This window comes from Halichoerus grypus, chromosome 6, assembly GCF_964656455.1.
Source record: "Halichoerus grypus chromosome 6, mHalGry1.hap1.1, whole genome shotgun sequence".
Taxonomy (NCBI): Eukaryota; Metazoa; Chordata; class Mammalia; order Carnivora; family Phocidae; genus Halichoerus; species Halichoerus grypus.
Window position 1 is genome coordinate 84,359,712 of NC_135717.1, and position 27,809 is coordinate 84,387,520.

Sequence of the window (27,809 nt, forward strand, 5' to 3'; positions counted from 1 at the left end):
TTTTTCTATCTGCTTTGCTGTGTCTCTCTGTGCCTTCTGCTGATCATGTGGAACCCTCATTGTAGCCAAACAAAAGAAAACATCTCTCTATAGATCTTTCTTTTAAAAGAAAAAAAATTTTATTTATTTATTTGACAAAAAGAGAGCAAGAGAGCACAGGCAGGGGGAGCAGCACAGGGAGAGGGAGAAGCAGGCTCCCTGTGATGTGGGGGCTCGATCCGAGGACCCCGGGATCATGACCTGAGCTGAAGGCAGACGCTTAACGGACTGAGTGCCCCCAGATCTTTCTCTTTTTAATGAAAGTTGCAAGTTTTTAAGTTTAAGAAATACTGAAACACTAATTTACTTTTGCTGTTTTTTCCCCAACCTCCAGATCTTTTTATTATTATTTTAAAAATTTTAAAGATAGTTTATTTATTTATTTATAAGTAGGCTCTGTGCCCAACATGGGGCTCAAACTCATGACCCCAAGATCAAAAGTCACATGCTCCACCAACTGAGCCAGCCAAGTGCCCCTATTTTAATTTTTAATGATGGTAAAAAATACATAAAATAAAATTTACCCTCAATCAGTTTTAATTGTACAGTTCAAGAGTGTTAACTATATTCACATTGTTGTATAACAAGTCCGCAAATCTTGCTTATATCATTCTTCAAAATGTTGATTGCTTGAAAGTTGCCAACTCTGAGAAAGTCTGTTCCACCATAATCTTTAATAATATTAAAGCTAACATTTGGGTTGCCTGGGTGGCTCAGTCAGTTAAGTGTCTGCCTTTGACTCAGGTCATGATCCCAGAGTCCTGGGATTGAGTCCCGCAACAGGCTCCCTGCTCCTCGGGGAGTCTGCTTCTCCCTCTGCCCCTCCCCCCCACTCGTTCTCTCTCTCAAATAAATAAATAAAATCTTTTTAAAAAAATAAAGCTAACATTTATAGGAAGCTAAGTATGTGTCAGGCACTGTTCTATACACTTCTCATGCATCACATCATTTGATTCTTACACCAACTTTGTAACATACATGGTATTATTGTTCTCATTTTACAGATGAGGAAACCAAAGCACAGAGACGTTAATACCTTGTCATGAGTCACACAGCTAACAAATGGCATTCAGTATACAGATTCTTTGCACCATTGTCTTTCTTCTGCAAGACTGGTGTGTTCTGGTTGCTAGGGCAGCAAATAGCTGTTTTAAATCTCCCTTTGCAGTGAAGTTAACTTCCTAGAAATTTAAGCTAAATGCATTTGATGTAAGTAAGCACCTCTTTCTAGCTCAGGCAATACTATTTTTTCATTCCATGACTAATACATTACCTGATGCACAGATAGCCCCCATGGCTGGAACCATACCTATATCCATTCTAGCTTCTCTTTTAGATCCACAGGATTGGAAAATGTTCAATAGGATCCCAAAGTTAACCAATCTTACCTGCTAGAATCAAAGGGCCTGGATAAAAGAAGATTAATGGCTGAAGACAATTAAGATGTCTTTATTGAGCTTTTAGAAAAGCTGAGAGAAGCAGACATGAGTAGTAGTGGGCCCTGAAAAAGTTACAAACGGAAGAGGAGAAAAATTTCATCAGAAAATTCAAAATAGGAGAGAAGGAAAAGGTGCCAAAGAAATTATGTGAAGCAGGTTCCTCAGTATTTCTTTCTTCATTTTTCATTCCCTTTGTCTTGACATGTAAAAAATGCCTCATGCCTATGATGTAGTTCAGAATGAACTATTTTTTGCTTTAGGACATCATTTATCTTTTAGAGTGATTAAAAATGGATTTGAATGTCTTTTATATTTATTTTGTTTGATACCATTTCCAGACATCTTCATTTATTTGTGCAGTTTCTGTCTGGTATCCTGAGAGGAGTTAGCTCACTTTCTATAAATGATCAGATAGTAAATAACGAGGCTTTGCATGCCAAATGGTCTCTTGTAAGCCCTCAAGTCTACCAGGATAGTACAAAAGCAAATGAGTGTTACTGTGCCCCAATAAAACTTTATTTACAAAACCTGTGGGAGGCTGGATTTAACCTGCAGGCTATGGTTTGCCACCCTCTGCCTAAAGAACTCCCTTTAATATTCCTTGTAGCACAGATCTGGCAATACATTCTCTCAGCTTTGGTTTCTCTGACAAAGTCTTTTTCCCGGGGACGCCTGGGTGGCGCAGTTGGTTAAGCAACTGCCTTCGGCTCAGGTCATGATCCTAGAATCCCGGGATCGAGTCCCACATCGGGCTCCCTGCTCGGCAGGGAGTCTGCTTCTCCCTCTGACCCTCCCCCCTCTCATGCTCTCTCTCTCTCAAATAAATAAATAAAAATATTTTTTTTTAAAAAAAGTCTTTTTCCCTTCATTATTGAAAGATATTTTTGTTGGCTACAGAATGCTGGATTTGGGGTTTTTTTCCTTCAGTATTTTGAAAATGTCAATCCATTATCTTCTGGTTAACATTGTTTCTCATGAGAAGTTTGGTATAATTCTTACCTTTATTTTTCTATATATAATGTGTTTTTTTCCCCCTCTGGCCATCTTCAAGACTTCCTCTTTATCTCTGATTTTCAGCAGTTTGAAAATAATGTGATTAGGGGTGTGTGTGTGTTTTAAGTAGGCTCCATACCCAGTGTGGAGCCCAATGCAGGGCTTGAAATCACAACCCTAAGATCAAGACCTGAGCTGAGATCAAAAGTCAGACACTTAACCAACTGAACCACCCAGGCACTCCTAGGTGTGTTTTATTTTGGCACTTATCCTGCTTGGAATTCTCTATGATTCTTGGATCTGTTGTTTGATGTCTTTTATTATTTTTGGAAAATCCTCACCTGTTATCTCTTCAAACATTTCTTCTGCTTGTTCTTTCTCTCTTCTCTTTCTAGGATATATTTTAAACTATTTGATATGTTCCTGCAGCTTTTGGATATACTGTTCGATTTTTTTTCCAGTTTTACTGAGAAATACTTGACCTACATCCCTGTATAAGTTTAAGGCATAAAGCATGATGGTTTGATTTACATATATTGTGAAATGATTACCATAAAAGGTTCAGCTAACATCCATCATCCATCTTCTTATATAGATACAGTAAAAAGAAAAAAAGAAAAAAGAAAAAACATTTCTCCTTGCAATGAGAAAGAACTCTTAGGATTTACTCTTTTAACAACTTTCCTATTTGGGGATCCTGGCTGGCTCAGTTGGTGAAGAATGTGACTCTTGATTTCAGGGTCATGAGTTTAAGCCCCCTATTGGGCATGAATCCTACTTAAAATAAAAATAAAATAAATTTAAAAAATAACTTTCCTATAAATCCTACAGCAGTGTTTGCTACAGTCATGTACATTACATGTACATTACATCCCTAGTATGTATTTATCACATAACTGGAAGTTTGTACCTTTTGACCACCATCCTTCAATTCCCCTTCCCTTCCCCTCTGTCTCTGGTAACCACAAGTATAATCTCTTTTTCTATGAGCTTTGTTTTGTTTTGTTTTGCTTTTTTAGAGACAGAGAGTGTGCATGTGAGTGTGGAAGTGGGGGGGCGGTGAGAGGAGAGGGAGAGAGAGAATTTTATTTTTTTTAAGTATTTTATTTATTTATTTGACAGAGAGAGACACAGCGAGAGAGGGAACACAAGCAGGGGGAGTGGGAGAGGGAGAAGCAGGCTTCCCACAGATCAGGGAGCTTGATGCGGGGCTCGATCCCAGGACCCTGGGATCATGACCTGAGCCGAAATCAAGAGTCGGACGCTTAACTGACTGAGCCACCCAGGCACCTGTTTTGCTTTTTAGATAAAAGTGGGGTGCCTGGGAGGCTCAGTCATTAAATGTTTGCCTTCGGCTCAGGTCATGATCATCTTCTCCTTCTCCCCCTCCCCCTCCCCCCTCCTCCTCCCCCTCCCCTCCTCCCCTCCTCCTCCCTCCTCCTCCTCCTCCTCCTCTTCCCCCTCCCCCTCCCCTCCTTTTCTTCTTCTTCTTCTTTTCTTCTTCTTCTTCTTCTTTCTTCTTCTTCTTTCTTCCTCTTCCTCCTCTTCCTCTTCTCCTTCTCCTCCTTCTCCTCCTTCTCCTCCTCCTTCTCCTCCTCCTCCTTTTTCTCCTCCTTCTTCTTCTTCTTCATCCTTCCCCTGGCAACAGTGGGTCTTTACCTGTGCAACAATCAGGGCAACAGTATTTACTGCTTCTCCCCAGAGTCTTAAACCTTTTGAAAAAAGTTTGGGCAGCTGGGGCCTTTCCTATGGGATAGATAATACTATCGTCTATGTCTATACTACTATGGGAGGCTCTTTTCAGTCTCATTCTGTACCCAGTCTTTCTTATGAGCACTTGATAAAGGCCATGGAAGAGAACCTGTAAATAAGTACAAGCTTCCATGTGGCACACAGAGATTCTATGTTGTTATTCTAGCCCACACTAGACCTTTAGTGATTCATTAAAATCTTAGCTGTGTTCTTACTTCCTTCTATGATGGCCCAAATACCTTCCATGTTCTGGCACAGCTGAGACAATTCAACACACAGTTTCTTCTCAAAAGGAACTGTGCCTCCTTGGATTTTAGGCTACTTAGTTAACTGGCAACCTCTGCTCAGCTCTCAGATACAACTTTTTGGTTCAAGAAAAGTTACGATTTTGCAGTTTATCTGGCTTTTTTTACTATCAGGGAGGGAAAGATGCTCTTTCCAGTTTTGTTTTGTTTTTTAATGTCCTTAGTGGAAGTGGAGCTTCCTACATATTGTTTTGTATCATATTCCCTCTTCTCCACCGTGTCATTCAATTAGTATTGCAAACAGTTCCCTTGTCATGAAAATATTATTTTTAATGGCTGTGTATTGTTGCTTTATATTAATATAACCATTTTTTCAACCAAATTTAAATTATCGGGCATTGTAATAGACTTAACATTTGATTTTCCCAGCATCTTTACCCCAGTGCACTTCCTATAGCAGTGGACTCCTTTCTTTAGAGAACCCCCTCCTGTCCAATTCCATGTGTCTTTTTGGGGTTGCCAATCACAGTAGTTCATCGTACTGGCCTCTGGGTGATAAGAATGACCCAGGTCCACCCAGTTGTATCTTGGCTACAGTGATTAATTCAGAGGTGAGCATGTGAGAGAAGGAGGGAGAAAATCCTTTTTTTTTTCTTTCTTAGTTGAGTTTTTATTGGTTGTTTTGAGGATCAGTACAGACATTTCAATTTGTACACAATTCTTAATGCATGCACCGAAAATCTAAAAAATCACATAGTTGTGATTCTTTTCTAAAAGTTATTCCAGTGACCTTCCAGCTTAAAATTTGGAGGCAAATTTTCCTTAACAGTATATCAAGTACCAAGATCTTCAGATGCTGATACACTGTTACATTGTTAAGTTCCATTAATTCACAATTTAATATCATATACACCAAATGCTCAAATTCTCAATCTTGCACAGCACATTAACAGAGTTACTAGGAAAACTGGACTACTATGACCAAGATGTTACAGAGTGCCCAAGAATTCTGACTGAGAGAGCCAAGATCTACAAGTGGTTTTCCTTAGGAAACAATTCTACCAAAAACAACATGGGAATAGAAGTAATTTAAAATATTCAAGACATAGTAAATGCACGACTGACTCCAAATTGCCATTTAGTATGCTTGGTATTATAGGATATAAAAACTACCCCATCTATGGAATGTTGAACTGACCCCAAGACAATCAAAGCCTCCCACATTCAATATCCCACTATTTCCTGGTTGTACCAAAAAATAAACAACCAGCAAATGATTTCACCTCTTAAAAAAAGCATTTACATTGAAAAAATGGGATGAGGTGGGATTCCCTCCTTCTTAAAAATGTTTCTAGAGCTACTAAAAAACTTGCATTTACAAAATAGTTGATAAAAATATTCCTCTGGATTGTACAAGAAGGGCGACAGGGACCACTGACAAGACATGGTTTATGGTATTAATCAGACTTGGCTTCTTTCTCTCCTGCTTCATCGGAGGCTGGACTCCCCTCATTTTTAGTTTCTCCGTTTTCTGCCGGTCTTCTTTCGTTTCTTGGTTAGCCACTTCAGTCTGTTTTCCCTTTGCTCCCCTTTTCCCCTTTGTTTGCACTTTTTGTCTGAAGATTTATCCTTTCCTGCCGCCTTTTTTGGCTTCATTTCCACTTTTGCAGGAGCAGGTTTAGCTGACAACCTCTCCGACCTCCTCTTGGGCTCCTCCTTCGCCGGCCCCTCGGCGGAGCGGACCTTCCTCTTGGGCATCGAGGCGGCTGGGCGGGCGGGTGCTGGTGCCTGCGGGCCGGGGGCGCGCCGAGAGCCTTCGCGAAGCTGGGCTGCCTGGCCGCTGCCGCTCCTCCCGCCGCCCGAGCTGCTGCGACCTGCCGCGGCGGCGGTGGGAGAACCGGATGGAGAAAATCCTTTTTCAGAAATTTCTCTTGAGGGGCGCCTGGGTGGCTCAGTCGTTAAGCGTCTGCCTTCGGCTCAGGTCATGATCCCGGGGTCCTGGGATCGAGCCCTGCATCCGGCTCGCTGCTCAGCGGGAAGCCTGCTTCTCCCTCTCCCACTCCCCCTGCTTGTGTTCCCTCTCTCGCTGTCTCTCTCTCTCTCAAATCAATAAATTAAAAAAAAAAAAAAATTCTCTTGACTTAGTTGAGAAATTTCTGTCTCTTGGGATCATAGAGTTGTGGAAGGATTCCCAGCTCCTTCTTCACTACCTGAAGGAAATCCTGTGCACAGTGGGACTGAAAGAGTGGGAGAAAGGAGTCCTGACAGCATCAGTGCCTAATTTCAGGCCGTAACGTTTCCAGTTTCTCTAGTTCCTTTGGTTCTTCATGTCTGATCCACCCATTACCAAAAATTCTTTCTTGTTTAAGTTGGTTTGATTTGGGTTGTTCATTGCTCCAGAAAGTATCCTCACTAATTTATACCCCAGGTAGCATTCAAGTCTCGCCGTTATAAAGAATACAGTGAAGAAACTTAGGGTTGATACATCTTTTGCATACATGCATGCTCTCTCTCCTCATTAAGAAACATTTCCAATATAGGAGGTGCTGGGTCATAGAAATCTGAAAGGGTTTTGATGTGTGTGAAATTGCCTTCAGAAAGGTTGTCCACTTATACTTTTATAAGAAGTGTATATGTCCCTATTTCCACATAGTCACAAGAATATTGAGTAGTATTAATTCTTTAAATTCCCAACTAGATAAAAGATATACTGCTTTTCTTTTCTTTTTTTTTTTAATTTTATTTATTTATTTGACACAGAGAGAGAGAGAGATCACAAGTAGGCAGACAGGCCGGCAGAGGGAGAGGGAGAAGCAGGCTCCCCGCCGAGCATGGAGCCCGATGAGGGGCTCCATCCCAGGACGCTGGGATCATGACCTGAGCCGAAGGCAGACGGTTAACCGACTGAGCCACCCAGGTGCCCTGATATACTGCTTTTCTATTGATAACTGTTCCCATACTTGTGTTCCCAAGTATGTCTTAATAATAAAAAGAGAACAAAGATCAAATATGGATGGAAATTTGGAATGAAATCAGAAAAAAAGGGAGGAGTCCAAAATTTATTCTGAGAGCATTACCGCTGTGAATACTCAACCCTGGGTTTTCCCCCAGAATAGGTATTTAAGGACTGGCTGAGCCAGTATGAATGTTTCAGGGAGAAATTAATTTGAGGAAGTGAACAGAAGTCCTACCCGGGGTTACCACCTTAGCCTGAGGCTCCAATAGGTGATTGGCTAGAGCATTAATCAAAGCGGCACACCCTGTGTGGTTTATATATATGTTATAGCAGGGACGCAGACTTCTGGTTCCTGCTCTTGAGGAATCTCACCCACAAGGATGTGGACTCAGCTCCTTCTAGGAATATTGACCCTATCACCAGCCATTGCAGAAAAATATCTCCCGTAAGTGCTTGGTGTCAGAGTTGATTTAGGGCAGGTGGCTTCTTTGTCTATTTTTCTCAAATGTAAATGTGGGAGAGAAGAGATAACCTCTGATTTGTTTTAATTTCCTTCTCATCTGTTCCTTCTTTGGTTCCATTTCTCCTCTACCCAGAGAGTAGAAATGGGCAGAGGCACCGAAAGGAAGCTTTAAGACAAAAAAGAAGGGGCGACTCCTCATACCCTGTTCTCTGTAATAGAATTAATTTCCTTCCTGGTACCCTAGGTGTAGGCTCTCAGCGATGGCCTCCTAATTGTGGTTAGTTTAAGGATGTACACAGCTTAAGGCTGAGTTATTTGTTACTCATCTGCTTCTCCATTATAGAAAATAAGGTTCATAAAGGCAGGGAATCAGTCTGTTTAATTCACTGCTATATGCTGAATGCTTAGGAGAGGGCTTAATTTTTCACTGAATGAATGAATCATTACTGACCTGAAATCCTTTTGCTTCCTTAATAGAAACTATCTGGTGACAGTACCAGCCCAGCTTAACTTCCCCTCTACCCAGAAAGTTTGTTTGGATCTGCGCCCGGGGTCCCATGATGTAAAATTCACTATTACTCTGGAGACCAAGAACAAGACCCAGAAGTTGCTAGAAACTTCTGAATCGAAGAAAAGACACTTGCAGTGCATCTCCTTTCTGGTAAGCACAGAGTCAACCCCAACTTTGCTCCCTTCCTTTTTTATCCTCCTTCCTAGGCACTTAGGCAATCTACTCTTGTCACAGTCTTCAAACCTGTCTTCCCTAAACCTAAACTCAACTCCTGGCCATAACGCATTCATAGTTTCCTTGACCTTGGATTTCTTCTTTTAGTTTTTGACTAACCTCTGAATATGGTTTCCCTTCTTCCTGGCAACTTGTTGTATGGCCCTACCCTTGCTACCCCCATCTAACTCAGTTGATTCCATTCCCCAATATCCTACTCCTCCACAGAGCTAGTTCCCTCCTCTTGTTCAGGTACCACCTCCTGCCGGTGGCACAGAAGAAGTGGCTACACTGCGGGTGTCGGCGACCGGAAGTAGTATCAGCTTGGAGGAGAAGACAAAGGTTCTAATTCAGAGGCAGGGGAATGGCGTCTTTATACAAACTGACAAACCTATCTACAACCCAGGGCAGGAAGGTAAGAGACACACAGATGGGATTTGACAAAAGACAGGGCAAACTACTGCAAATATTCAGAAAGAGGGGCTTTGTGGTTTGGTGGGAGGTCTATGGAACAAGGCAGGAGGGAGGAAGGGTCACAGGTTTTGAAGACACGCTGTGTTACATAAGCAGGAGTAAGTGGGTGGAGTTGCTAGTGTGTGTGTGTATCTGAAACAAAAGTACACATTTTTTCCTGGGATGGAATTTTGCAAGTTTAACTGGGCTGCTGTGGACCAGCTGCTTGTATGTGAATAAAAGCATCAAGGGCATTTGGCTTGAACCCCTGGTATTTGTACTTTGTGCCTTCTTCCTTAGAAGGGCATTCCGTTCTAATGTTTCCAAGTCAGGAGCTGTGAAGAGAAACCCTTTGGGTGCTTTGATCTCTCTCCCAGACTTAGTTTTTTTTTTTTTTTTTTTTTTTAAGTAAAACCTGATGGAGTTTTGCTGACTCAGAAATATGTGTGGGGAAGTAGAAAGGGTGGAAGAAAGACTCAGCGAGGGGAAGATCCCCTTTGCCAAAGCCTCCTGTTCTGTTCTAGTGCACTTCCGCATTGTCACTCTGAACAGCAGCTTTGTTCCAGTGAGTGACAAGGTGAGAATTTAGTTGGGAAGAGGGAAGGGGAGAGGAGTAGGGCAGACTGAGAGAGAGTAGGCAAAAGGAGAAGAGATTCTTTCTAAAAGTGTGATGAGTGAAGTCCTCTGAGATGCAGAATGTTTGTGCTAGCCTCAGGGTGTAAGTCTAAACCCTCCTTGTCCCATCTCCTAAAAACAGGCAGCATGCCCGGTTCTCAAGTGGATAGCTGAGGACATCCATTAGGTTAACATTCCTGAGAAATGCTCATATTAAAAGGGTTTTTAAAGGGCACCTGGGTGACTCAGTCGGTTAAGTGTCTGCCTTCGGCTCAGGTCATGATCCCAGGGTTCTGGAATTGAGCCCCGCGTCGGGCTCCCTGCTCAGGAGGGAGTCTGCTTCTCCCTCTCCCACTCCCCACTGCTTGTGTTCCCTCTCTCGCTGTGTCTCTCTCTGTCAAATAAATAGAATCTTAAAAAAAAAAAAGACTACATTACGTGCCAAAGGTAAAAAGGTGGTAACATTTGGCGATTACTTAAATGCTCCTTGAACAGCTCAGTCCCTGGAATCCTAAACCTTATGATACGTTTGATCTCAATTTAGGGCTTGTGTCATTTTTACATTTCTGAAACACTTACCTCTCGGTGATCCCTGTTGCTTTCTTTCTCCTTCAGTCACAGCCCAGGATACATGCTGTATCATGAAGCTTTTATTTTTATTTTATTTTATTTTATTATTATTTTTAAAAGATTTTATTTATTTATTTGAGAGAGAGCGAATGAGAGAGAGCGAGCACATGAGAGCGGGGAGGGTCCGAGGGAGAAGCAGACTCCCTGCCGAGCAGGGAGCCTGATTTGGGACTCGATGCGGGACTCAATCCAGGGACTCCAGGATCATGACCTGAGCCGAAGGCAGTCGCTTAACCAACTGAGCCACCCAGGCGCCCTGTCATGAAGCTTTTTAAGATAATGATAGGGCAAGTGTTATTTTTATTTCCCCTCTCCATGTTCTCAGAGCTTGTTTCCTTTCCCTATACAGACAGTGAAGCGATCAGCTTATTGATTAGTAGCTTCCTCCACCACTACTTTCTTCCCCAATTTAGAATTCTTTTCAGTTGCTCCTTCCTATCACCTGTACCTTTCTTCATCAATCTGGTTTAATATTGCCGACTTTCTCAACAGACTCTTAATCCCAGAGCTGAAAGGAGGAAGTGCTAGGGGAGAGCGTGACCACCACAGCCAAGCGTTAGTTCAGATTCTATCGCTCCCTGAAGGTGGATCTCAGTAGCTACCCTTGTTACACTATCCTCTGCTCAGATTAGACCCCATTACTGAGAGTTGTTCAGATTTCCATCCTTATTCTCTATTTCTGTTGTAAAATTACTCCTCCTCTTTACACCGTCTCTTTAGCCATCCCCCCACTCCAAGTTCCAACTTGAAACACTGAAAATTTGAAACTCCAGTTTGAAACACTGAGATAAACGGAAGGAATTTTACTAAGAAACTGAGGGACAAAAATTGTGAGGTTACAGAGCACAATATTTTATCCTTAGGCAGCTGAAGTATACTTGAGATTAACTGAGCCTCTCTGGGTTGGTTGCTACAACCATTACTCAGAAATCTCAGCCTGCTTCCGGTTGGAAATGCTATCTTCCCAGCATTGTTGAACACTTAGTTTTTTCTGGAGCCTACTTCTGGATAATTGGTGTCCTCCCTGCTTCTTGACTCTCTGTGTGAGAAAAGTACTTTGTCATCTGAGACGTGTTCTTTTTCTGTACTTTTTAGCAATCCATAGTCGTCTCATTTTTGTCTCCTTATTGTCTGTATAGCTCTGGTTTGTAAAAAATCCTGTCTCCCCCTTGATCCTGAGGGAGAGCAGGATGTGCCACCCCAAAATGGGCCACTTTGCCATGTGGATTATTTTGAGCTGAAGGCAGTGAAGAGCCAAAATACTCAGGAAAAATATTTTACCTCTCCTTTAACTGACTAAAAGAACTTATACAGTAGGGGAGGCACTGGGTGGCTCAGTCAGTGGAACGTCTGACTCTTGATTTTGGCTCAGGTCAGATCTCAGGGTCGTGAAATCGAGCCCTACTTTGGGCTCCATGCTCAGCATGGAGTCTGCTTGAGATTCTTTCTTTCCCCCTCCCCCTGCTCATGCTCTCTGTCTCTCTCTAAAATAAATAAATAAAATCTTAAAAAAAAAGAACTTATATGGGGGGTGTGACCCAGTTACCAGATAGAACTTTTTTATCTAAAAGATTTATCTGAATGGTAGGGCAAACGTTTGATTACCAGCCATCTGCTCTTCTGATCTTCCTGTGAATTGTCCTATTTCCCACTGAAGCCCCAGGCCCCTATTTCTCATTCCTTAGCTCAATTGCCTGGCTGCCTTTGAGTCTCATTGTCTTTGCAGGGCTCCCAAATGTATGTAATTAAATTTTTCTCCTGTTAATCCATCTTATGTCAATTTAATTATTAGACCAGCCAAAAAACCTAGAAGGGAAGAAAGGAAAATTTTCTGTTCCTATAATCCTTATCTCATTTTTTGGCTTTTCTGAAGAATTGCCATTATCCTGGATATCAAGGTTGATAGTTGTATTTAGTGATGCTCTGCTTGTCTTCACTGGTTGACATCACGTGGTACTTGGTTCAAGAATCAAAGGCAAGGGGGCGCCTGGGTGGCTCAGTCGTTAAGCGTCTGCCTTCGGCTCAGGTCAGGATCCCAGGGTCCTGGGATCGAGCCCCACGTCGGGCTCCCTGCTCGGCGGGAGGCCTGCTTCTCCCTCTCCCGCTCCCCCTGCTTGTGTTCCCTCTCTCACTATATCTCTCTCTGTCAAATAAATAAATAAAAAATCTTAAAAAAAAAAAAAAGAATCAAAGGCAAGCACCATCTTGATTTCATTCCCTTTTCCTTCCAAGCGAGATCCAATTCTTGTACTCTCTCTGAGGCCCCTATATTTAAATTCCAGCTTTCAATCCCATTTAGTTTTTAAGTGTATATAATACTAACTGGAATGCCCCGAGTTCAGTAAGTATACAGTCTCTCATCAGAGTCTTAATTATATTAACATTTTAGACATTCTCCCTCTTTTTTTTAGATTTATTTGAGAGAGAGAGGTGGCAGGGGTAGAGGGAGAAGGAGCGAGAATCTGAAGCCGACTCTGCAATGAGTGTAGAGTCTGATTCGAGGCTTGGTCTCATGACACCGAGATCCTGACCTGAGCCGAAACTAAGAGTTAGTGCCTTAACCGACTGCACCACCCAGACGCCCCTAACATTTTAGACATTCTAATTACCAATTTCCTTAGCTATGATTTTGTACAATTCTAACGATTACAATTTGAAAAAATCGAAAGATCTTATACAAACAACACAATAAAAAGATGATTTTCTCAAAGATTATCTGGAGCAGTCATTTTGTTCTCGACTTTTTATTACAAGAATTTTCAAGGACGCCTGGGTGGCTCAGTTAAGCATCTGCCTTCGGCTCAGGTCATGATCCCAGCATCCTGGGATCAAGTCCCGCATCGGGCTCCCTGCTCAGCGGGGAGTCTGCTTCTCCCTCTGCCTGCCGCTCCCCCTGCTTGTGCTCTCTCTCTCTCAGACAAATAAATAAATTAATTTAAAAAAAAAGAATTTTCAAACATAACATTCATTATTTTTCATTTTGCCATACTCATTTTAATCGATATATATTTTTTTCTGAATCATTTAAAAGTAAGTTGCAGACATCTTAACATGTTACTCCTGAACACTTTAGCACGTATCTTTTTAAAAGTAGATCTTAGGGGCGCCTGGGTGGCTCAGTCATTAAGCGTCTGCCTTCGGCTCAGGTCATGATCCCAGGGTGCTGGGATGGAGCCCCGCATCGGGCTCCCTCCTCAGCGGGAAGCCTGCTTCTCCCTCTCCCACTCCCGCCGACTGAGCCACCCAGGCGCCCCTAAGTTTTTTTTATTTATTTAATGTAAGTTCTATGCCCAACATGGGGCTTGGACTCACAACCTCGAGATCAAGAGTCCCATGCTCTACTGACTGAGCCAGCCAGGTGCCCCTGTCTTCTTTTTTTTCTAATTAGCAAGTAATTTTGGTGACACTTTGGCGCCTAGCCCAGTAACCTGTTCACCACTAACCTTTTGGTTTTAACATGCATTTTCTTGAAGTCCTTTGATAGAACTCTTTTTTAAAATTTTTTTTTAATTTTTAAAAAATTTTATTTATTTATTTGACAGACAGACAGAGAGAGAGCACAAGCAGGGGGAGCAGCAGAGGGAGAGGGAGAAGCAGGCTCTCTGCTGAGCAGGGAGCCGGATGTGGGGCTCGATCCCCAGGACCCTGGAATCATGACCTGAGCCAAATGCAGATGCTTAACTGACTGAGGCACCCAGGCACCCTGAGGTAACTCTTTTAAACAAAATATTTTTTAGAAATTAAATGTTACCATGTTGCCAGTGACATTCAGACAGCAGAGGAGGAGGCAAGGAGATAGTTGGCTCCCAAGAAGAGGTTTAAACATCGGGGAGCTTCCAGATGTTAAGACTTTCTTTTAAGGCATGTTGTGGTAGCGCTCAGCCCCAGAGCACTAAGGGATGCTGAAGGGTCTGAAGCTTCACTTCTTTTCTTTCTTTCTTTTTTTGTTTTTTAAGATTTTATTTATTTATTTGACAGAGAGACAGCGAGAGAGGGAACACAAACGGGGGAGTGGGAGAGGGAGAAGCAAGTCTCCCACTGAGCAGGGAGTCCGATGCGGGGCCCAGGACCCTGGGATCATGACCTGAGCTGAAGGCAGATGCTTAATGACTGAGCCACCCAGGTGCCCCTGAAGCTTCATTTCTTCAAATGTTCTGGAGACTGGCAATCCCTTTGAAGAAATCTCTTCTCTCTCCTCCCCTAGCCAGTAAGTTTTTACTCCATTGTTACCCTGATGAGGGCACAAAAGAGCCATTTAGGAAGAAGAAATGGGCAACAGAGAAAGAAAGAAGCGCTTGTGAACTTTCTGCTTTCAGCCCATCCTTATTGCTTATCCTGCTCTAACCCACATTATCTGATTTTCCTTTTCAGTACTCCATGGCGGAGCTGCAGGTAAGTCGAAGTTTCCTTTTCTTTTCCGTCAGTTGTGGAAAAGGGGAAATGAATTTGGTGCTAAACCTTGAAGCCCCAGAAACAACTCGGAGATCTTGGCCCAGAACCCGAGACTCTGCCCAAGTACTGAGCACCCAGAGCTCACCCAAGCTGCGCCTGTTCTCCTGCCTGCGCCCCCCACCCTCTCAGTCCTGAGGCTCTGTAGAGAAGGACATCACTCCGCTGCCACTAGCCCTCTCCCTCTGATTCCTCTGACTTCTCTGTGCCATGCCGGTTCACCCAGGCTTGGTTCTGTACTCCTCTGATTCTAATGACTATTGTCATAGACACTCAGCCGTTGAATATGACACGAATACCTGTGGGAAGTGTTAAGAATGAAAGGGACTAGAAGGATGAATGCCCCACAGCAACCCCTCCATTGTTCTGTTAGATTATCTGTTGGGTATCTTGTGATAAATTCCTTCAGCGTTGCCCCTAAATAGGTACCAAGAATAAACACTCTTTGTAAAGGACATCCGAAAGCCCACTTTCTGAAACTGGTGATAACCCCTTTGAGGACTCAGTCTGATTATTTGAATCCACAAAGATGCTTTTCGTCCCAAGTGGGGTCGGACCTATAGGAAAATTTATTTCATTTAGTAATAAAGAAAATCATAAATGAAACAAGGAGCTGTTCTTCCTGGATACAGACCACGGGGGTCATGAGCAATGAGTGGGATTCTTTACCTGCGCTTTGTGTCTTTACCTGCTTTTTTGCAGTGCATAGTGAGAAACAGGCAGGTACCTCATGAGTTTCTCTCTAATGAACACAGGATCCAAATAGGAACAGGATTGCACAGTGGCTGGAGGTGGTGCCTGAGCAAGGCATTGTAGACCTGTCCTTCCATCTGGCACCGGAGGCAACGCTGGGAACCTATACAGTAGAAGTGGCTGGGGGCGCGGCCTTTGGCACCTTCAGTGTGGAAGAATATGGTAGGTGGGAGAATTAGTAGGTCAACGTGTTGGACGTAATCTTGTCCCCAGATCAGCAAAGGTAAAGTAAAATCTACTATGGGAAGGGATTTTTTTAAATTCATTTTCGAATCCATGCTAAACCAGCCAATAACTTTAGGAGCATTTTGCCTTCATAATCCCCCTTAATTTAATTAATTTAAATATGACTTTTTTTTTTTTTTTAAGATTTATTTTGTTTATTTGACAGAGAGAGAGATAGCGAGAGAGGGAACACAAGCAGGGGGAGTGGGGGAGGGAGAAGCAGGCTTCCTGCCGAGCAGGGAGCCCGATGCGGGGCTCGATCCCAGGGTCCTGGGATCATGACCTGAGCCGAAGGCAGACGCTTAACGACTGAGCCACCCAGGCGCCCCTAAATATGACTGTTTTTATTCCCCTCTGTCCACTACCTGTATGGTCAAATCCTCTTCCTCTTCCTTTCCCATTTCTGTTTCCACTCTCTCCAGTGTTGCCTAAATTTAAGGTGGACGTGATAGAGCCCAGCAGTTATCAACAGTAGAAGAATCCTTCTTAGTGAAAATCTGTTGTAGGTTAGAATAAAGCTCTGGATCTGGGAGAGTAAAGCTATATTAGAAGCGTGACACGGGAGTGTCATGGGGAGAGAGATTATGGAGGCAGTGGTGAAAACTTAAGCCTTTTATGTGGTCCAGAGTCACGACTTCTCCAAGAACACATTTTCTTTCTTTTTTTTTTTTTTTAAAGATTTTATTTATTTGACAGAGAGAGACACAGTGAGAGAGGGAACACAAGCAGGGAGAGTGGGAGGGGGAGAAGCAGGCTTCCCGCAGAGCAGGGAGCCCGATGCAGGGCTCGATCCCAGGACCCCGGGATCATGACCTGAGCTGAAGGCAGACGCTTAACGACTGAGCCACCCAGGCGCCCCAAGAACACATTTTCTAATTGTGTCTCTGCTCTTACTTTCCACCGCTCGCTCGCTCAATCAGCATTACTGATGCAGTGTCTACCTTATGCAGAACACAGTATTGAGTCCCATGGAGAGATAGGAGTAAGGAGAATGAAAAACACGGTCTCTGTCCTTCCAATGGTACTTATTGTGTAGTGGCAATATTGTAAGGCTTTGAGTAAAACAGGGAAGTGAACAGGACTAGTGAAGGATTGTTAGTACTTTGAGAAGTTGGAGTAGGGGAAAGAAGGGACAGTGGTGTTTTGGAAGAGGAGGGTTGGATCTCAAGTGCAATCTCCCAACTCTGACTTCTCATGCTTTTCTGGGTTAGGTACACCTATGGAAAGCCCATGCTAGCGGCAGTGCAGGTATCGGTGTGTCAAAAGGCATATACTTACCATTTTCCAGAGGCAGAATGGGAACAGCTACCTACAAATGCAGGAACCTTTCTGGACAGGTGAGTAAGTGGGATGTAGAAAAGGAACCTTATTCATATGTCCTAATGAGTAACTAAGCACCTATATAAAAAAGTGGTAAAGGAATTTAAGAAACAAAACAGATGAACATGGGGGGAAAAAAGAGAGAGGCTCTTAACTATAGAGAACAAACTGAGGGTTGCAGAAGAGGAGAGGGGTGGGGGGATGGGTTAAATGGGTGATGGGCATTAAGGAGGGCACGTGATGTAATGAGCACTGGGTGTTATATGTAAATGATGAATCACAAAATTCTACTACTGAAACTAATCTTACACTCTGTGTTAACTAACTGAAATTTAAATAAAAACTTAAGAAGGAAAAAAAATATGTTGAAAGGTGGTAAAAATAAAAAGTGGCAAAAAGCCCAAAGTAGAAATCATTTCATACAATTATTGCCCCAGTTCCAAAGAACAAAGCAGTCTTCTTTATTCTAAACAGATGAAGTCTTTTTTATTTATTTATTTTTATTTTATTTTATTTTTAAAGATTTTATTTATTTATTTGACAGAGAGAGAGACAGTGAGAGAGGGAACACAAGCAGGGGGAGTGGCAGAGGGAGAAGCAGGCTTCCCGCTGAGCAGAGAGCCCAATGTGGGGCTCAATCCCAGGACCCTAGGATCATGACCTGGGCCGAAGGCAGCTCCTTAACGACTGAGCCACCCAGGTGCCCCTTTATTTATTTTTTAAGATTTTGTTTATCTATTTGACACAGAGAGAGAAAGAGACAGCACAGCAGGGAGAGGGAGAGGGAGCAGCAGACCCCCCACGGCCGAACAGGGAGCCCAATGCGGGGACTCGATCCCAGGAGCCTGGGATCATGACTTGAGCCAAAGGCAGACGCCCAACCGACTGAGCCACCCAGGCGCCCCAGATGAAGTCTTTTTTGGAATCTGCCTTGGAGTCAAGAAATTAACCTAAATCCTTGGGAGATACAATTTTCCTGCCCTGCAGTTGGTTCTCTTCCCCCCTCTCATATCTTGGATCTTCAAAGTTGTTTCATGATTGTGTATGTGCAGGTGTATACTCTATTGTTATAGGAGAGTTTTTCTATCTTCAAGGTGGAGAAACTAAAGCATGGAGATAAGAATTTCTTTCGATAGTACATTATGAAATGGGAGTAAAAGTTAGGTTATTCATCCTCTCTTTCTCTCTCCCTGATTGCTTCACTAGACTGACAAAGCAGGATGCTTCTCCGTTTCTGTGGACATGTCCACCTTCAACCTCACTGGTTACATGTACAGCCACACCATCAATATTGTGGCTACTGTGGTGGAGGAAGGAACAGGTAGGTGGGATAGTCCTTGGTTCATTAAGAAAAGAGAAAGGGGCAGCTGGGTGGCTCAGTTGTTGGGCGTCTGCCTTCGGCTCGGGTCATGATCCCAGGGTCTTGGGATCGAGCCCTACATCAGGCTCCCTGCTCGGTGGGAAGCCTACTTCTCCCTCTCCCACTCCCCCTGCTTGTGTTCTCTCTCTCGCTGTGCCTCTCTCTGTCAAATAAATAAATAAAATCTTTAAAAAAGAAAGAAAAGAAAAGAGAAAGGAGAAGGGCTGTTCTAGGGATAAACTTAGAGGACTCAAGACTTACCCTCACTAGTGTTTGGGAATGACTCTGTTCCTAGTTCATAGTCAAAGGGAAATGTCAGATTCCAACCTGTCATCTGTTCCTAGTTCCCTAAAAGGTTGGGGAGGAGGAGTTTGTTTGGATCTTTGGCCAGAAATATGTTCAACTTCATGCTTCCAGTAGCACCGTCCTTTCAGGGATTTTTTTGTTAAACATGAAGATGAGGATATCAGGTATTTCAGTTGTCATACATTTGGTTTCCCTCTGCAGGAGTAGAAGCCAATCCCACTCAGGATATCAACATTTCTTCACAAGTGGGATCAATAACCTTTGAAGACACCAAAAATTTTTATTACCCCAGTTTCTCCTTCAGTGGGAAGGTATGTTGAAACATATCTCTACACAAAAAATGCTTAACCATCCACTGTTGCCTTCTTCCTGTAGACATATAATAATGGCTAATTTAGCGTTGTTCTAAGTACTCTACAGGTATTTACTTATTTAATCTTTACAACTATCTAATGAGGTAGAAACTATTATTGGCCCCATTTTACAGATGAGGAGACTGAGGCACAGAGAGGTTAAGTGATTTTCCAAAAGTTATACAGCTAGTAAGTAGTAACTAGGATCAAACCCAGGCAGCCTGCATCCAGAGTATATACTCTTAATTCCTTATGCTGTCTGCCCTTAATCTCACATGAGATGTGCTTTGAATATGAATGTGACTTTATTGCTTTTCCCAATGCCAAGGGCTCATAATCTAATGTTCAAATCTTTGAATTTTAGACCTGCAAGGTATCTAGAGAAATCATCTAGTGTGGCTCCTCAGCTAAGCAAGATTAATGTTAAACTTTCCTCAACAGAGAGCCATTCATAGCTCCTTAAGCCGTTTCTTCAGAGATTTTAAAATTTCCTTTGTGTCTTCTTTCTTTCTTTTTAAAAAAAAAAAAAAAATTATTTATTTAAGTAATCCCTATATCCAATGTGGGGCTTGAACTCAGACCCCCAGATCAAGAGGTGCATGCTCTCCCAACTGAGCCAGTCAGGCTCCCCTCGTGTCTTCTTTCTGATACTTAACAATCTATCTATCTTTTTTAACTTCCAAATAACTGCTCCACACAATAACCTTGTATATTTTTAGATCCATTTAGAACCATCCTTAGTCATCTTTTCTCTAGACCAAGAGTGATCCAGATTTTCTTAGAGCCTAAGGATTATACAATTGGGGAGTGGAAGGGGACTCTGTTTAAAAAAATTAAAGCAAAATAATGTACAGAGAGCCTTGGAAGGGGCCTATGTAAATGAAGGGTCCTAAAGCTTCATTAGCTACATGGCAAATCTACTTCTGCTCCAGGCTGAGCTACTTCTGTTGGTTTCTCATTCCCTCATAGATGTTAGTTTCCAACGCTTGAATCAAATTTACCTGTTTCTGGACTCTTTCCTGAAATGTATTCTTAGAGTTTATCACCTCACTTTACCTCATACTTGAACCTACTCCAAACCTAATTCTAATGCCCCAATAACCTTCATGCTGCAGATAAGAGTTAGGGGCCATGATGGCTCCCTTCTCAAGAATCATTCAGTATTTCTGGTGATTTATGGCATAAATGGAACCATCAACCAGACCCTAACTACTGACAATGATGGCCTTGCTCCCTTCAAGCTGGATACAGTTAATTGGAATGGGGGAGATATTTCTCTGGAGGTAAGGCTTCCCTGAGGGAAAACTTCAAACTTTTCCTGTTTTTTTCCCCTCCTCCCTCATTTGTAATTCTATCTCCATCACTCACCAGTCCTGCTTCCCAGTTGACAAAAGTTTGTTTTGTTTTGTTTTTAAAGATTCATTTATTTATGGGGGGGAGGGGCAGAGGGAGAGGGAGAGAGAATCTCATGCAAATTCCCTTCAGAGCACGGAGCCTGACATGGAACTTAATCCCAGGACCCTGATGAGATCATGACCTGAGCCGAAACCAAGAGTAGGATGCTCAACCAACTGAGACACCCAGGTGCCTCAGGGTTTTTTTGGTTTTAAATATCAATCTAATAAATGACCCTTCAGATAAAAATTGTTATTTCTACTAATTCATCTTACAACTTATCCCCATCTCTATTTGATCCTATATTTAAAATCAGAGTAGGGAGGAAAAAATTGTTGAGAGTCATTTTCTTCCTCCCTATCCCCCTCTTTTCACCTGCCCTGAGCCATTACTCATAAAAATGGCAAAGAAGAAAACTCTAGATTTTGCGTAACTTGTATGGAAGGCTACTCATATCAGTTATCAACTGTGACACAATGCTGCTCAATAAACAACTACAAAACTTCAATATTATACAACAACAAGGCTTTATTGCTCGTGCATCTGGGGTAGTCAGATAGGCAGATGTGCTGATCTTGGTGGACTTTCTCACATGTTTGTGGCTGAAGGCCAGTGTCTCATGTGCCAGCAAGCTATCCCAGGTATATTCTGATGGCAGCGATGAGATGCAAGAGCAAAAGTGGACACCCAAGGGTTTTTCCAAGCCTCTACTTATCTTGCATATGCTCACATCCCATTCCCAACAAGTCACGTGGTGGGCCTGCAGTTAGACTAGAAGGGCAATGTAAGATTACATGGTAAAGGACATTAATAGGGGAGGGATGGATTGTGCCATTAATGCAATCATTCAGCTATACTACTTAAGCAAACACATACAATTTATGTTGTGGCTAATTTAGTTCTTTACACAAGGCATCACTCAATCACTCTACTTAGAAATAATTATTTTTAATCTTATTATCCTTTATGCCTTGTTTTCTCATCCCTAGGATGTATTCTTTAATTTCTATGTAATCTTAGTCGTGCTTATCCATATATCCCCTGCGTCAGTCCCTGAAGGTTTATCATCCACAATTGCCCGTTACTTGGCAGCTATAATTCAGCCCTTCACTCCTCTGGATACTAAAGTGCTGCTGTTGTGGATTTCTCGAATATCCTTGGCTGGACCTCTAGTAAAATATCTACATGCCATTCTTAGGCAGTGAAGATTTGAGAGAGATCTGTTTGAAAACCGTAACAAGCCCATGGGCTTACTATGGTCAAGGTATGTGTTAAGAGTCTTTTTCTTTCTCCCTTTTCTTAGGGCAGATTCCAAATGGAAGATTCGGTACACTATCCAGGACGGAGGCCTCATTACTACCAAAATGGCTATCTGCACCTGCAGTCCTTCTACAGCACAACTTGGAGCTTCCTTGACATCCACCCGCTACGTGGGATCTTGGCGTGTGGCCAGCCCCAGGAAGTGCTGGTGGATTATTACATTGATCCAGAGGATGCAAACCCTGACCAGGAAGTCATCTTCTCCTACTATGTGAGACAGGGAAATGAGGGCTGGTGAAAGTGCATTGGGGAAGGACAGGAAATGAGGAGAGTGAGCCGGAGAGGGTGGGTAGACTGTCTAGAGACATAATGCAAGTCCCAGAGGTAATTTCAAAATGTTTGGAAGCCATATTTAAAAAATTAAAAGAATAGGTAAACTAATTTTATGTATTTATTTATTTAAAAAGTTGTATTTATTTATGAGAGAGAGAGAGAGAGAACATGTGTATCAATGGGAGGAGAGGCAGAGGAAGAGGGAGAGAGAGGATCCCAAAGCGGATTCCCTGCTGAGCGCAGAGCCTGACCTGGGACTCCATTCCAGGATCCCGAGATCATGACCTGAGCTGAAATCAAGAATGCCCCGCTTTGGGACCCCTGGGTGGCTCAGTCAGGTAAGCGTCTGCCTTCAGCTCAGGTTATGATCCCGGGGTCCTGGGATCAAGTCCCACATCAGGTTCCTTGCTCAGTGGGGAGCCTGCTTCTCCCTCTGCCTGCCACTCCCCTGCTTGTGCTCTCTCTCTCTCTCTCTCTCTGTCAAATAAATAAATAAAATCTTTAAAAAAAAAAAAAAAGAATCCCCTGTTTAACCACCTGAGCTAGCCAGGTGCCCCTAGGTAAGACTAATTTTAAAAATATATTTTTGGGGGCATCTGGCTGACCCAGTCGGGGGGAGGTGCAGCTCTTGATCGTGGGTCCTGAGTTCGAGCCCCACATTGTGTGTAGAGATTACTTAAATAAGTAAATAAACTAAAAGAAACAGTATTTTATGTAACCCAGTGTATCCAACATATGATCATGTCAACATGAAATCCACATCAAAATTATGAATAGGTATTTCATATTTTTTGTTTCAGCTGGTATGTATTTTATAGTAGCCACATTTCAGAGGCTCCAGCAGTCACTTGTGCCCAGTGGCTACTGTATTGCACAGTGTAGGTGTAAAGGATGGGGAGGAATGAGAAAAAAGGGATTTTAAACAGGGAAATTGTGTGGGAAGATAACATGAGGAATTAAGGATAAAATGTTGTTGGTCGGGGCTGAATGGGAGCTGGGTGGGTGAGTGGGGGAGAGCGTGAGGAGGGGATGGGACTCGGAATAAATTTCATTCTGTGTTTCATTGGTCAGTATTTTAAAATAGATGATAAAGGTTAAAATTAGCATGGATAGCAGCTTTGTTGTGTAAAACTATAACTTGTAGCTTGAAAGAAATGTATAAAGATAAGCAGCTTTACTGGTCACCTTGGTGATAGTGAGAAATTAGATTTGTGTAAATCCTGGGTTTGATGGCCTAGAGTCTCCATTCTCTTATCATCCTCTCAAAGTTTCTGAGGGATTTTTCTCCCCATTGATTCATTTCAGTGTCTTCGTCAAGCTGAAACAATCATCCTGATGCAACAGAGTGAATGGTCAGAGTGATAGCACACGCAGTCCCTTTAGGACAGGGGTGTAGCGAGGCCCAGGAGAAGTAGCCGGCTGATCAGTGTAGAAGGGCTGAGTGTCAGCCGGGAGTCCGAGCAGCTGGCCATAGAGCCCACGACAGCCCTGCTTCAAAAGTTTCACTGAATTTGGTTTCAAGGGAGTGAACAGGAAGGGAGACTCGGGCAAAGGGGAGTTCTCCTCCAAAGACTCAAATGTCAGAAGGGCTCAAGTCAATTTAAAGCACACTCATTTCCATTGAATTTTGAATTGAGGGATAATAAAAAAAAAAAGGTCATAAAGATGGATTTTAGGTAATGTTATGTTATAAGGATTATAAGAGAATAAAACCTGGAGAGTTTCAAGAATTGGTGGACAGCTATCTATTGTGAAGAATGGTTTCTCCTCCGTTTGGCCGCGAGATACTGATGACCTTTGTCTCCTCCCATCCACCCCCGTGGTTCTCAGGCAGACCTCACCCTCCAGGAGGAAGAGTCAACAGGGCTCTTGGCACCACCTGACATTTGACCAACTGATGGACACTGTGTGAAGTATTGACCCAGGCCCTGGAGCTATGAAAGGAGCCTCTCTTTATGGAGAGGTGCAGGAATGCTCCGGAGTAGGGTCAAGGCTAAACTCTCATAGCTTCCATGCTGTTGATTTTTTTTTCTTTTTTAGTTAATAGGGAAAGGGCATTTGGAGATGGCGGGGCAGAAACCCCTGAACTTTGAGAAGGAAGGTGAGTGTTCATGCTTCTGTTGAAAGACCAAAGGATATTTTAAGCTTCCAGGAAATGTTACACTAGAAGCAAAAGAAGAAGCAATGAGAGCAGCACACTAACGATAACCATAGGAGAGCAGGAAAATGGGAAGTAACTTGCAGCATGAGGCCGGCAGCAGGTTCAATGAGAAGAGCAGACATGTGGTTGGAGGTCATTGGTAGAAGGGTGTGCGTTCTCATCCCTGTGTATCCCCTCTTCTTTTTCAGGAACGAAAGGCTCCTTTTCCTTCTCACTGACCTTCACTTCCAGACTAGCCCCTGACCCTTCCCTGGTGATCTATGCCATTTTTCCCAGTGGAGGCATTATAGCTGGCAAAATTCAGTTCTCAGTAGACATGTGTTTTGACAATCAGGTAAAATGGCAGTTGAGGAAGGTGAAGAAAAGGTCTGGGCATAGAGAGAGATCACATGTATGCTGGGGTTGGAGATCAGGCAGGGGCAGGGAAATAAGAAGATCATATTGAAGTGGATGTCATTATTGTATTTATGTCTTCAGTATGTTTTGTTGAAATCTATCTCCCACTTCTTTTTAAGAAGTCGTGCTGGGAACTTGTATATTCTATAAAGCTATTCTTTCTTTCTAGTTTTCGTCTCCAACTTTCTATGTTATTCTGTGCTATGCTGCTCGCTTTTTCCAATTGTACCACAAGAGAGGAGTTCTAAAAGGGCTAGACTTAAAAAAAAAAAAAAAAGATCAGTATAAAAGTGAAGGAATGGGCTTGAATGCCAGAGTTGGGGCATATTGGCTGATGTTCCAAATGACATTGTTTAACCTTCTCTCCAGGCTGACCTGACCCCTCAGTTGTACTTCTGCCTTCCACGGGTTTCCCTTGGCTTCCCACCTCCCCAGCAGCTGCCAGGAGCAGATGTGGAAGTACAGCTACAGGCAGCTCCTGGGTCCCCGTGTGCAGTCTGGGCTGTGGGTGAGAGTGTCTTACTACTTGGGCCGGAGACGGAGCTGAGCAACGATTCTGTGAGGAGTCTGCTAATGGGGTGGGAACAGGGAGTTGACAGGGAAGACAGTTTGACTGAATTAGAATAAAAGATGGGTTTCAGGGAGTGGGAAAGAAAGTCTGAGGGAAATAGTGCACCACCATAAGGTGGTAGAAAAGCTGGTGTGGAAGTGAAGGTCAAATGATGGTATGAGAAAGGCATGGATCATGTGGACATAGAGGTAGGAAATTTGTAATAGGAGATAATTATTGAAAAAGGTGAGAAAGAGAGCAAAATTTAGAAAGTAGGGAAGGGATGGGGTGCCTGGATGGCTCAGGTGGTTGAGCGTCTGACTCTTGATCTCAGCTCAGGTCTTGGTCTCGGGGTCATGAGTTCAAGCCCCACATTGGAGCCCAGCGTGGATCCTACTTTAAAAAAAAAAAAAAGGAAAAAAAAATGGGGCGCCTGGGTGGCTCAGTCGTTAAGCGTCTGCCTTCGGCTCAGGTCAGGATCCCAGAGTCCTAGGATCGAGCCCCACATCGGGCTCCCTGCTCGGCGGGAAGCCTGCTTCTCCCTCTCCCACTCCCCCTGCTTGTGTTCCCTCTCTCGCTGTGTCTCTCTCTGTCAAATAAATAAAATATTAAAAAAAAAAAATAGGAAGAGATTATGATGGAATAAATATAGGAAGAATTCTGGCATAATGAAGAGAAATAATACAAGAGCAGTGAACTGTGGCACCAGAATCTGAGTGAAGTTTCTCAGATGATTTCACTGTGTTAATAGTTTATTTCCTTTTCCCCTCCTATTTCAGGTCTATAGGATGTTCTCATTCTGGTATGGTCACTACCCCTATCAGGTGGCTGAATATGATGAGTGTCCAATGTCTGGCTCCTGGGACGCTCCTCAGCCTCTATCAATTATGTGGAGGCCTTGGTTCTCTGAAGGCATGGACCTTTTCCATTTTTTCCAGGTAGATGTTCTTACCCATTTTGTTCTTATAGAAACAATGGTGGTGGGGTGGAGGGTAAAGGAAAGTCCATATCTAAAAAAGCAGAGAGACTCATGTGGGCACTTAAGGGATAAAATCTTGGAAGAAACTCCTGGTATGTGAGGTAGCCTCTCTTGGTCCTTATGCTTGAAGAAGGGGCCCAGTTGCCTGATTGCATTGGAAGAGAGCCACTATGAGAGGCTGTGTGCAGCCTCTTTCTGTCCCTGAACAAACTGATTTCCATGGGATCAGCCGAGAAGGAAAAAATGAGGAAAGGTAGACCAGAGGTCTCTTACTATTATTATAAAAAGTACTACATGAGTAGAAATTGAGTACCTTATGAGTAGAAGTTGGGGATGCTGTGGCCCAAGGCTGACCAGGAAGTCTCTGAAGTCAGGAACCATGTCTTGTTCATCTTTGTATTCTAATGACTGATCCTTCATAATACTCAATGTATTTTTGTTGAATTAACTGAGCCGATATGGTTCCTGCCCTCAGAAAGTTCAGTCTAAATCGAATAATAATGACACAGTGACTAATATTTGGGAGAAGCGTTAAACATATTTGACAATGAAATAAGTGGAATAATATTCAGCCATAAAAAAAAGAATGAAATCTTGCCATTTGCGACAACATGGATGGATCCTGAGGGCATTATGCTTAGTGAAATAAGACAGAGAAAGACAAATGCTATATGACCTCACTTATACATGGAATCTACAAAACAATGACAACAGTAAAACCAAGCTCATAGGTACACAGAACAATGTGGTGGTTACCAGAGGCAGGGGCTGGGGGTGGGCAAAATGAGTGAAGGTTGTCAAAAGGTACAGACATCCAGTTGTAAGATAAATAAGTCCTGGGGATGTAATATACAGCGTGGTGACAGCATGGTTGACATTGTATTGCATATTTGCAAGTTGCTAAAGAGTAGATCTTAAAACTTCTCATCCCAAGAAAAAAAATTTTTCTAACTATGTATGGTGATGGATGTTAACTAGACTTATTGTGGTGATCATTTTGCAAAGTATATTTTTAAAAAAATTGAAGGCCTTTCACATTAGCTGACAGAAGCAAACAAAACCTTGGTGGCTGAGTATTGGGTAGTAACCACCAGTCTCACAATTAATAGGAAAAGAATGTCTTGGTTCAGTCCTTTGAGGGTGGAATTCCTAGGCAGTTGCCCTGGTAGTAAGGGAGGGGACCACCCTAACACTTCACTGTCTGGTTTCTTTGGTGCCTGTCAGGGCATGGGCCTGAAAATACTGTCCAATGCCAAAATTAAGAAGCCAGTAGATTGCAGTCAACAGTCTCTAAAATACAGCATTGCAATGTCTGGAGGTAAGCTACCTGTGTGGCTTGTGGATTCTCTGAGATGTTTAAATCATGGAACTCTGAAAACTTACGCTTTGCCTCCTATTTCTGCACTGAGCCTCTAGCCTCAGAATGGCAATGGGTTGTGGGTCATAGATGCAGGCAGCCGGATCTCTCCCCCTGGGGAGAACTTTTGAAGCCTGAAGCCCTTACCTATTCATCCCCTGGCCCAGCCTCTTCATCTGTCACTTCCCCCTGATGGCCTTATGACTAGTCAGTTCCTCAGTGGTCCTTCCTCCTTGTCTCTAACTGGATGTTCTCTGTTTCCCTCTAAATTTCTTGGTAATAGTCCCTCTGCCTCAATTTGTC

General features: G+C 42.9%; 1 protein-coding gene and 1 pseudogene across 1 annotated transcript in view; one reads left to right on the forward strand and one right to left on the reverse strand.

Moving 5' to 3' along the window:
• Positions 1-5,512: 5,512 nt before the first annotated feature.
• Positions 5,513-6,226, reverse strand: LOC118526315 (non-histone chromosomal protein HMG-14 pseudogene; annotated as a pseudogene).
• A 1,578-nt stretch (positions 6,227-7,804) lies between these two features.
• Positions 7,805-27,809, forward strand: part of A2ML1 (alpha-2-macroglobulin like 1) — a 36,786-nt gene continuing 16,781 nt past the window's right edge. The window contains 19 exon segments of the mRNA XM_078074153.1: positions 7,805-7,869; positions 8,365-8,548; positions 8,864-9,026; positions 9,589-9,641; positions 14,681-14,701; positions 15,514-15,673; positions 16,159-16,191; positions 16,194-16,242; positions 16,948-17,045; positions 17,048-17,073; positions 18,263-18,377; positions 18,924-19,033; positions 20,191-20,358; positions 21,774-22,001; positions 24,104-24,164; positions 24,413-24,558; positions 25,008-25,178; positions 25,950-26,108; positions 27,374-27,478. Of these exon segments, the coding sequence (XP_077930279.1) occupies positions 7,805-7,869; positions 8,365-8,548; positions 8,864-9,026; positions 9,589-9,641; positions 14,681-14,701; positions 15,514-15,673; positions 16,159-16,191; positions 16,194-16,242; positions 16,948-17,045; positions 17,048-17,073; positions 18,263-18,377; positions 18,924-19,033; positions 20,191-20,358; positions 21,774-22,001; positions 24,104-24,164; positions 24,413-24,558; positions 25,008-25,178; positions 25,950-26,108; positions 27,374-27,478 (2,115 nt within the window).